Source organism: Ochotona princeps, chromosome 26 (assembly GCF_030435755.1).
Source record: "Ochotona princeps isolate mOchPri1 chromosome 26, mOchPri1.hap1, whole genome shotgun sequence".
Classification (NCBI taxonomy): domain Eukaryota; kingdom Metazoa; phylum Chordata; class Mammalia; order Lagomorpha; family Ochotonidae; genus Ochotona; species Ochotona princeps.
The window spans coordinates 526,938-537,724 of record NC_080857.1 but is presented as its reverse complement, the minus strand read 5'-3'; the positions used below and the strand labels follow the sequence as shown (position 1 = coordinate 537,724).

Sequence of the window (10,787 nt, the reverse complement as noted above, 5' to 3'; positions counted from 1 at the left end):
GCTGCACTCACTGGAGGCTGAGGGGGCCTGGCCCAGGGCTCTGGAGAAAGTGACCGAGGACTGTCAGTCTGAGTCTGGCCCTGGCGGCCCTGGCCTGTCCACATCCTCTCCCACATGCCCAGGGCTCCCTGGGTTCCACACCAGGCTGGCCAGCCCCCTGCCCCTCCCCCAGCCTGTGTATAAATCTCTCCCAGCCCCAAGGGATTGCAGCCTCCCCAACCTGTGGAACCAGCTGAGACCACATCGTCCAGGTAGCTCTCAACTGCTCCAGCCCCCCACCGCCCAGTGCCCAGCCTGTCCAGGCTCTGGGACTGCAGGAAAACCGTCCCAAACCACAGGGCCCCTGCCACTGGGAACCCTCAGCGTTCCTCCAGGCCCTGTGCCACAGTATGAGCCCCCTGCTCACCAGCCACAGCATCTGGCACAGGCCCACTTGAGCATTCCCCAGGTTGGGCAGGAGCCCCAGGAGGGGGACAGCCAGGGAGGCAGAGGCCACAGGCCAGGCCTCCTAAGCAGCAAGCTGGGTAGCAGGACCAGGTTTAGTGGCAACCAGGAAGGGCCTGGGGCCTGCATCCACTCGCCCTGGGAGAGAGGGCTGGGGACAAAAACAACCGCAGTGGGCGTGGCCTAGGAGGACCACCGCTGCAGCATGGGGGACCCCCACTTCCTGCAGCCCAGAGGCTCCCGCCCCCAGCTTTAGAACCCAGCCTGTAGGCTGTGTCCAGCCAGGGATAGGGAACCAGGCCCCACCCACACAGCCTGCCCTGCACCTGAGTGCCAGCTTCAAGCAGCCCAGGGCAGCAGGGGGCATGGTATGGGGGGGAATCTCAGGCCAGTCCAGCCAGGGGGTGCACCAAGGCAGGCTCCTCAGCGGGTCCAGGACCCCCAAGCAGGTGTGAGCAGCTGACCCCAGCCAAACAGGAAGCAGCCTGGGGCCCAGAAGGGGTAGCAGACCCCTAAAGGAGTAACCCAGGCAGCCCAGGAAGGTCTGACTACCAGAGGCTCCTAGGAACTAAAAAGCGGTGCGGACAACCCTTTTCCCAAGCCCCCAGCACCGACTCGGTCCCGTTGGCCCCGCACCCAGGCTTGCAGGGGCGCCCCCAGCCCAAGGCCGCGGGGCCGGGCGCACCCCCTCTGCTGGCCTAGGCCCGGCCGGCGGGGAGGCCTCCCAAGGTCACAAAGAGGCCGGGGCCGCCAGCCCGCACCCGGACGCCAGCCGGGGCGCCTCCCGCGCGGCCGCGCGCCCCGCGCCCTCCACGCCCAGACCTCGCTCGGCCACTTCCTGCCCCCGCCCTCCACGCCAGAGGCCGTGGCCGCACCGGCCCACCGGGAACAAAGCGTCGGGCCGCGAGTACGGCCGCAGGCGGTGGCGGGACTCACCGGGCCGCCGCGTCCGCGCGAGCGGGGCCTAGCCGGGCCGCGGCCTCCGGCGCCCGCCGCTCCGCATCCCCGCGGGCCGGCGCTGGGCGGGGCCGGCTGGAGGCCGCGGCGGGCGCTGCTCGGGCCGGGCTCGCGCGCTGCCGCTCCGGTGCCCGCGCTCGCGGCGCGCTCGGTGCCGGCGGCGCGCTCGGTGCTCGGCGCCTGCTCCCGCGCTCGGGCCGCGCTGGCTGCGCTGGGCCGGCCGCCCGCCGCGCTCGGTCCCGCCGCCGCCGGCCCGCCCTCTCCCCGCCCCGCGCCCGCGCCGCCCGCCCACATCCGCCTCCGCCGCCCCGGGCGCCCCCAGCGCGCGGCCGCCGGCGAGGGCGGAGCGCCCGGAGCGCGAGCAGCGCGGGACGGACCCGGCGGCTCGCTAACGGAGCCGCGGCCTCCGTGGCCCTCTGTGTAAGGCGCCGGCCACTAGTGGCCCGGCCCGCGTCCCAAATGGGCCTGGGGGCTGGAGTCGGGAGGAGGGAGCTGCCCGAAGGCCCTAAAGGTCCCAGGCGAGCGAGTGGCCGCCAGGGACAGTGCGGGGCGAGTGCGGACGGTCTCCCCAGCCCTGAGAAGAACGGGGCGCGGGGCTTGCGGGGACAGGGGGAGGAGAGGGACCCCTAGCTGGGGACAGGCAGTCGGCGGAGGGCGCACGCAGCAGGCCTTTGCCTGGACTGGCCGGGCCGGACCCCTGGCCGCAGCCCACGCGCGCTGCGGGGTCTCCCGCGAGGCTGACAGACCCCCCCCCCCCCGCTCCCGAAAGCTCCGCCCCGCCCCCTCCCAGAGGCCCAGCGTTGATTGGCCGCGGGGCTGGGGGAGGCTGTCATTTTTGTTTTTTATTCAGGGTCAGAGTTCAGCTCGGGATTGGGAGATGCGCGGGAAGGCAGGTGCAGGCGGACCGGGTGTCCAGGGCTCCGTGCCGCCCCGACAGCACAGGCGTCACTTGCTCCTCCAGGACTGAGTGACCCCAGCTCAGGGACCCAACAAACTTTGACCGTGACCCCCAGAACGCCTTCCGGGCTGTGCAGTCTGCTTACCCCCACCCTGGAAGGAGGAGGAGCCTGGGGAACAGAAGCATCCAGGGAGCCCCCCTGCAGACCCGCATCTGTGGCCCTGCACTCTGCACAGCTGCAGTGACCCACCCCTGCGCCTGAGCTGGCACTGAGGGCTACAGCCCAGGCCTCGCTCTGGCCACTGTTGGGCCTGCCACAGGGCCCCTTGGCCAGATGTTCCCAACAAACCTCCTGCCCTGTCCCCTCCTGCAGCTGCCGTGGACAGGACGCAGAGCCGGGCACGGGGCTGTGAGCTCAGCAGCAGCTGCAGGGCGGGGCCTGGGGCAGCTCCCAGGCCAGATGGCGCCCCGATTCTGGAGAGGCCCTCCGAGGGCGGCCTGCTGCAGGCTCCCAGGACAGCCCACTCCCACAGTTAACCGTGAACTGCCAGGGCCAGGCCTGCCCCTCCTCAGGGTGGCCTGCTTGCTCCCTGCCCACAGCGGCTTCCAGTGCAAGTCCACTCAGAGTGCACAGTCCTTCCCCCAAGGAGGGTCCCCCAGGGTGCAGGGAGGAGGAAAAGACCACCTAAGGAGAGGGGAGAAAATAGGCGTACTCTCAGGGGGAGAACCTTTCAGAACAAATAGCCAGCCGGTAGCCGGGTCTGAAGCCAAGCAAGCAATGTGCCCCCATCTGCTCCCGAGGGTCATTAGGTTCACCGCAGGGAAGGGCGGGGCTCTGCCTGGACCCCATGTACTGGGCTGCTGTCAGGGAGACCAGGCTTGCGCCTGGTGCCCCAGCCCTCTGGGCACGTACCTTGCAGGGCGACTGAGGGCTGGGGCCGCGCACACACTACGCACACACCTGTGCTCAGAGTGAGGCTCCCAAATGGTACTGGTTCCCCATCACTGCCGAGGCCACACCAGCTACCTTCCCTTATCGGAAGACCACCAGGGTGGCAGCTCGTGGACAGGGAGGGGTCTGCGGTGTGGGGCACCTGCTCCCTCTGCCTCCTCCCCACTCGCCCACCCAACCTGTCTTCAGAATGAGCAGGACCCAGGACCCGGAAGCTTTAGTCCTAACCCCACCCCAGCCCTCCCGGTCTGCTGGGAGGGTAGGGGGGTCTCAGGTCTGTGTCTGCACTGACACGCAAGCACAAGCTCTCCAGGAAGGGGCGTAGCTGCCACCTGACCCAGGCCCCGACGGCCGCTCTGGGGCCACCAAGCCCAGCTTGGGAGAGCCCCTTGGAGGCAATCAGGACCTCGGATTGGGGCTGCACAGGAAGGGCGGAGGCAGAGGCGGAAAACATCGCTAGATCGCCTCCCCGTGTCCCGCACCCCCTCTTACCCCAGCCCCGCCACCCCGGGCCGGCCCACCCCGAGTTTCGCTCTCGCGACGCGGGGCGGAGCGAGCACCGGCCCGCCAAGTGGCAGCGCGCCCCGCCCGGCGCCCGCGTCCTCCCCGCGGGGCCGCACCCGGGAGGGCGCGCTGCGCGGGCAGGCGATGGCGGGAGAGGGGCTGGGGCCCGGGGTGAGCACAAAGGGGCGGGCTCCCGGCTGCGCCCGCCCCGCCGGCCGCGCCCCGCGGCGCTGCCATAAATGGGGGCCGCCCTCCGCGGCGCGAGGCTTCTCTGCTGACTTTCGGTGGAGTTTGTCCTGCTCGGGGCAGGTGCAAAGGGCGGCCCGGGCGCGCGGCCGCGCAGCGCCTCCCCGCGCCGTCTCGCCGGGCGATGCCGGCGGGGCTGCATGGAGTTCCCCGGGCACGGCGCGCGGCTGCTGGCCCGCCTGAGGCGGCAGCGCGAGCTGGGCTTCCTGTGCGACTGTACCGTGCAGGTGGGCGAGGCGCGCTTCCCCGCGCACCGCGCCGTGCTGGCCGCCTGCAGCGTGTACTTCCACCTCTGCTACAGGGACCAGCCGGCGGGCGGCCGCGACACGGTGCGGCTGGACCGCGACATCGTCACGGCCGCCGCCTTCGGCCGGCTGCTCGACTTTATGTACGAGGGCCGCCTGGACCTGCGCCGCCTGCCCGTGGAGGACGTGCTCGCCGCCGCCAGCTACCTGCACATGCAGGACGTGGTCGCCGTCTGCAAGGACAGGCTGCGGGAACTGGACCCGCAGCCGCCGCGCCCCCTGCCCGCCGCTCCAAGGGTCCAGGCCACCCTCCCACCGCCAGCACCGCTGCCTTGCCGCTGGCAGGCCCCGGGACCACCTGACGGGGCCCTGGACCTGTCGCTGAAGTCTGACGCGAGGCAGGGGCCCAGCCGCCCGCCGGGGGCCCAGTCGCTGGTGAAGGATGAGCTGGTGTCGCTGCGTGAGCAGCAGGACGGCGGCTGTCCCGGGACTCCTGGCAGCCCCCGGCGGCCCTCAGCTGCTCCTGCAGCCCAGGGCGCGCCCGCCGCCAGCGGCGCCCACCGCCAGGAGCAGAACATCAGGAGCCCTGGCAGCCAGGAAGGGCACCTCTGCATGTGTCCACTGTGCTGCCAGCTGCTGCCCAGCGCCCGCGTGCTGCAGCTGCACCTCAGCGCCCACTTCCGTGAGCGAGACGGCGTCCGCGCCCGGCTCCCAGCCCGCGGAGCGGCACCCACGTGCCCGCAGTGCAGCAAGACCTTCTCGTGCGCCTACACGCTCAAGAGGCACGAGCGGACCCACTCGGGGGAGAAGCCCTACACCTGCGTGCAGTGCGGCAAGAGCTTCCAGTACTCGCACAACCTGAGCCGACACGCTGTGGTGCACACGCGCGAGAAGCCTCACTCCTGCCGCTGGTGCCAGCGCCGCTTCACACAGTCAGGGGACCTGTACCGCCACGTGCGCAAGTTCCACAGCGGCCTCCTCAAATCCCTGCTGGGGTGATGCAGTTCCTGGGGCTCTGGGGCCGGGGGAGGGCTGGCGGGAGAACCCTGGCGCGAGGGTGGGGGGCTCCAGAGGTGAAGCCTATGGGAGCCGCCATCTGGGGCTCCGACCTTCCTCCCTAACCCTAACCCTGGCCTCTCACCCCAGGCTGGCTCCTCTGCTCTGTCCCCCAGCACAGCCTGGCGGTGCCAGCTCTGTCCTGCTCCCAGCCCCTGCAAGCCAAGTCCTCAGACCGCCCTGGCTGGGGTCCCCTGCAAGAACTTTCCCTGTCTGCTCTGGCACCTGAGGGCGCATCCTCGGGCACCCGACCCAGGGCAGGGAGGTGGCTGGCATGTGTTCCTGGTGGGCACTCCCTGGTCTGTCAGCAGGAGCCCCTTCCTGGTTGGCTGGGGCTGCAGGGGGAGGGGGCCGAGAGTGAGTATCAGCAGGGGGGCCGGCTGGGCACAGATGGTATCCCTGGAGGCACAGCTAGGACAAGGGAGCTATCCACAGGCTGTGCAGCCCCAGGGGCAGTGTGACTGGGTGGGATGACGGGCCTCAGCCACGAGCAGTCCCTAGCACCCGTAACCTTGGGGGAGCCAGAGAAGTGGGGTCTTCACGAGTGGCTCCACACATCTATTATGGCAGTGGGTGGGCCAGGACTGTGGCATCCTGAGAGTCCCCTCAGTGAACACGGAATGGCCTTGTTGGTGGCAGGGCTGAGGGGCTGACCGTGGGGGCACTGTCCTGTGGGCAGTGGTGTCCTGGGATCCTGTTTACCACATGCAGTGTATGCAGGGCCGCCTGTCCCCATGGAGGACACCTGCATGAGCAGCGTTCCTGCCTCACCTGCAGGTGGCCTCCAGCGGCACTGGAGGGGGAGCCCCAGCTGCCAGTCAGGGTCGGGAGGGAGAGGAGAAACAGGTGGCAGACCCCCACCACAGACCCCCACTCCCATGGCCTGGGCTGTTACCTGAGGTCTGGATCAATGCTGACAACAGTGTCCCCGTTTATTGTTCTGCCAGGTGAGTCTGCAGGGAAGGGTAGGTGGCCCCTCCAGGCTCTAGCACCCCTAGGTGACATGCAGGGCTCGGGGGCCTGCACCAGCTGCAGCCCAGAGCGCACCAGGGCCCTGCACCACCCTGGGCACAGCCCGGGCTCCCCAAGCTGGACTCAGTCACTGTCAAGGAGCTGGGGCAGAATGGTCAGAGCGGGTCTATGTGCCCGGCCTCCTGGAGGCACTGGGGGGGGGGGGGCGAAGAGCCCCCTGGCTGGTCCAGCTCAGCTGCCTTTCCCAAGGGGCCCTGCTTGCTCTCCTGTGGCAGGCAGCCTGGGCTGGCTCAAAGCTGCCAGCCTCACCGCCTCAGGTACTCCCCACTGTGCTGGCTCAGAGGTGCAGGAACTGGCCCCACAAATCCCAACTGTGGGTCCTCCTCCCAGCCTCTCCCCCTTTCTTTATCCATTTCTACCCCAGCCTGGGGCTGGAGCTGAGCAGGTGGCTGGGGTGACCCTCCATGGGCTCTTGGCCTCTGGAGGAGCCCTCGGCTGCCTCCCAGCCGGGACGAAGCACCCTGCTGATGGGAAGCAGGGTCAGCTCCCTCCTCAAGACAGGAAGGGGCTGGACCTGCTGGAGGACCCCCAGAGCTGCAACCTGAGAGCTCCCCTAGGTCCCTGGCTCCCAAGGCTGCTGCCCACATCGCAGCCAGCCTCCCACTGAGCTGTACCGAGGCCACTGTCTCACAGGGAAGTCTGCCAGCTCAATGGATCCCGTGCCTGGGGCAGCCCAGGAGTGGGGCTGCAGCCGGCCCTTGCCTGGGGAGTGTGAGGCCGGGACTTCCTCCCTTGTATAAATGTAGTCCTGTCAGTGCACAGCGCCCTGGATCCTGGCAGAACAGGGTCAGAAGGGCTGCCCACACCAGGGCGCTCTCAGTGGACTGCAGGGGGCAGACCCCAGGCCGGGGATGCCCTGGGCAGGGGCCCAGGGGGAGCTGCAGAGCACAGTTGTTGGGGGTGATCCAAGAGTCCCCAGAGCCTGCCTTCCTCTCGCCCCACACACACCTGGCATGCTGCTCCCCCACCACAGCCAGTGACCCCCAACCTTTGCCTGGGGTCATGTGTTTGCAACCTATAGGGCTTTGGGACAGAAGGGGTGCAGAGCCGACACCAGGCTCTGCCCTGGGCACCACAGCCTCCCCCTCAGCCTCATTGTCACCAAACCTTGTCCCCACCCACAGCAACTCCCCCGTCGCCTCTGGCCCGTCCCCTTTGTGGAAGAAGTCCCTGGAAGCTGACCCTGGCCCCAGAGCTTCACCCCCTTCTCGTTGAGGCTGGGGGTGCAAGAGATGTTATTTGCTCCTCTGCAGCCTTCCAGTTCATGGGGTGCCTCCCCTGCCCCCCAACCCCAACTGGGAAAAGGAACAGTGCTCCTGCGTGACAGCTGGCCTAGACCCTGGCGCACAGCGCTGGAACAGGCTGCCTGTGTCCACAAACACGACCATACACCCACATGGTGTGGGGGAGGAGACAGGCATAACTGTCGCCAGACCCTTTGGGAAGGTCTGTAGGTGGGCACAAGGTGCTGGGCCTGGGGGCTCCCCCTCCCCACCCAGCCCCAGGTCTGAACAGAGCCTTCAGGAAGTTGGGGAATGAGGCTGGAACCCTTCCCAGACTGGACCCTGCGGGCTGTCAAAGCCACTGGCTCCTGGGCTCGGCCTCGGGCTCTTTTCTCAGAGGCTGTGGCTGTGGGGCAGTGTCTCTCCCTTTTGCCTTCTCCTCTGCCCTCAGTGGACCCACCAGGGCCTGGACTCCGGGCAATCAGAGGTCCCTTGCCACCTGCCCTTCTGCAGACCCTGTGGCCACCCTGTGGTTGCCAACAGGAATGGGCACAGAGATGCCCTGCCCACCAAGCCAGAGCAGCCATTTTGTTCCCTCTCCTGTCCCCGGCGCTGCCCCCTCACTCGCTGCAGGCTCTGGCTGCAGGGATCTGGTCCCTCTGTCCACCCTAGCTCCATCCTGGGCATGCAGTGGGCACCAGGACAGTGTCACCCATGCCAGCCAGCCCTGTCAGTGCTCACAGCCATACCTCCCATTGCCCCTTCTCCAAGGCCACCCCCGGCCTGGCTGTCCTCCCCTCACTCCCTGATCAGCCCCAGAGCCCCACTGCCTGAGATGTGGAGCTCTCCTGTCTGCTGTGCCCCCAGATGCCCACAGCGGCCAGGGCTGGGCCAGGCTTCCCCCATAGTTGCCTTCCCTGTGACCCGAGGGGGTCATGGACCAGGGCCTGGCACACAGCCCTCTCTGGTGTAGGGTAGAGGAGCTCGCCATCGCTAAGATTTATTTATTTATTTATTTATTTATTTATTTATTTGAAAGAGTGACAGACAAGGGGAGAGAGAGTGCTTCTATCCACTGATTCACTCCCCAAAAGGCCGAGAGCTGGGCCAGGTTAAGTGGGGAGCCGGAAACTCCCACGTGGGTGGCTCTCCCTCTGCTTCCCCAGACACCTCAGCGGGGAGCTGGGTGGGAAGTGGGACAGGCAGGCCGCGAGCAGTGCCCACAGGAGATGCAGTGCTTCAGCCCACAGCACCAGCCTCCTGGCAAGGCCTTAACAACCAGGGTTACATGCCACCTGTCCCTAGGTCACCGTGGGACAGTAGACCCACCGCACTCCCACTGCTGCAAGAGGAGGAAGGTGGATCTGTACACAGGGGCTTCATCCCAGTGAGGCTGCTGGGCCGGGGATCCCACCATGCTGGTGGTGGGAAAGCCAGGGGACAGCGTCAGGGAGCTGCAGAGGGCCAGGGGGTCAGCTGGTGTTAGGATACCCACATCTGATTTGCTCCGGCCACCCACGCGGGGTACTGGAGGGAGCTCCAGGTTCCCAGCCTCTGCCTCGCCCAGCCCCAGCTGCTAGGATTTCTCTCTGCCTCTCTCAGACACAAACAGGTAAATACATGGGAAACGACAAGGGCCTTCTCAGAAAATGACAACCTCGGCCAGGGACACTTGCTGATCAGGGACACTGAGGAGGTTGCTGCCAGCCAAGCACCTGAGTGGCCTCGCCCCGTCAGCCAGCGCGAGGGCCTCCATGGTGAGCGGCAAGCCCTGGCCTGGGCACCAGGACTGGCACTTCTTGCAGCCTTGCTGGGCTGCCCATTCCAGCCGTCCACTTGCAAAGCTGCACGAGGGCACTGTCCCTGTCCCCAGAGACCAGCCCTCTCTGGTGGGCACCAGGAGCCTGTCATCTCCAGGGCTTCCCAGGCCAGAAGGTCACTACGTGGGGGATTCAGGACTGTACTAACTTCAGTGTACCTCACTGCAAAGCAGGGTCCACACGACAGGCCCTCCAGCGCCCGGAGAGGGCGCCCGCGGTGCCCTTGGCAGTGGTCACAACAGCCAACGCTGAGGCAGGATGCTCCCCAGTCATGGACCAAGTAAATGGACAAAGTGTGTGAGGCCTGCAGACTCATGTCCTGGGCGGGGCTCGGCCCAGAGTGAGGGAAGACGGCCCCCATCCTTCCCCCACTCCTCTCCCACTGCCAGGCCTGCGGACCACCCCCTCACTCCGGCTGCCTGGATCTTCGGACGCAGTGCCTTGTGCCCCTTCCTGTCTGACCAGTGCACCCGCACTGCCAGCTGGCTTGACCTGGCACACCTGTGCTCCGGCAGGTGCACCCGCGGGATGCATGGAATCCCTCTGTTCTTCACGTAAATAAAAGACACCCCAGACACACCGCCGTTCGGAATCCTCCGGAGGCGTGTCCACTCATGGCGGCAGCACGTGGCCTCAGCCCCACGCAGGAGGCTGTGACCGAGCCGGTGTGTGCCGACAGCCCAGCAGCCTCGGGGTGCAAGGCCCCGCCTGGCTTGGCCAAGGGGCGCAGGTGCGGCCGGGCCCAGCCTGCACGCACTCGGGGCGGCCCTCGGCCTCCGCCCGTTGCCCCTCGTGCGGACCCCACCGACACCCGGAAGCGCCGCGCCGCGCACGCGCACTCCGTCGGCCTCCCCTCCCGCGGGAGCCGCACTCGGTGTCGCAGTCGGCGGTCCGTCCGGAAGCGAGGGCTGCAAGCAAGCGTGGTTCCGCCGGCTGCGCGGGCCCATCCGTGGGCACGGGGTCCCGCTGGACTGCCCCGGGCTGGGAGCGAACCTGCGGCCTGCACGTCCTGCCCCAGGACCGCACAGCCTTGAAGCATGGCTGGGGTCCCTTCCCTCGCCCGCCGCGGCGGTGGCCGCCCCGTGCGCACAAGGCCTGGGCTGCTGACCTGCGTCCTAGGCTCCTACCGTGGAGGAACACGCCTGTGGGGTTCTGCTGCAGGACACCAGGCTTGTGTCCTCCCTCTGCCTCCACGGAGGATGGATGAGTGACCGCTGAGCCCGTCCGTCGGCGGTCAGGAGCGGGTCAGGACGCGACCGGCCAGAGCTGGGGCTGTGCCCTCCTGTCCGTCTCCGTACCTTCTGTTTTCCACCAAGCAGGTTGCTTGTTTTAGAATTATTTATATGAAAGGCAGAGAGAGACAGTGCCTGCTTCCTCTGGGTTGCTCCCCAGATCGCTGACCGTGGAGGG

At 67.9% G+C, this 10,787-nt stretch overlaps 1 protein-coding gene across 1 annotated transcript; it reads left to right on the top strand.

Annotated features, from left to right (window-relative positions):
* Positions 1-4,041: 4,041 nt before the first annotated feature.
* ZBTB42 (zinc finger and BTB domain containing 42) lies at positions 4,042-5,593 on the top strand. The gene has a single exon (XM_004584507.2). It carries the CDS (start codon positions 4,142-4,144, stop codon positions 5,243-5,245), a length of 1,104 nt encoding a protein of 367 aa, XP_004584564.2. The 5' UTR covers positions 4,042-4,141; the 3' UTR covers positions 5,246-5,593.
* The last annotated feature ends 5,194 nt before the right edge of the window (positions 5,594-10,787 follow it).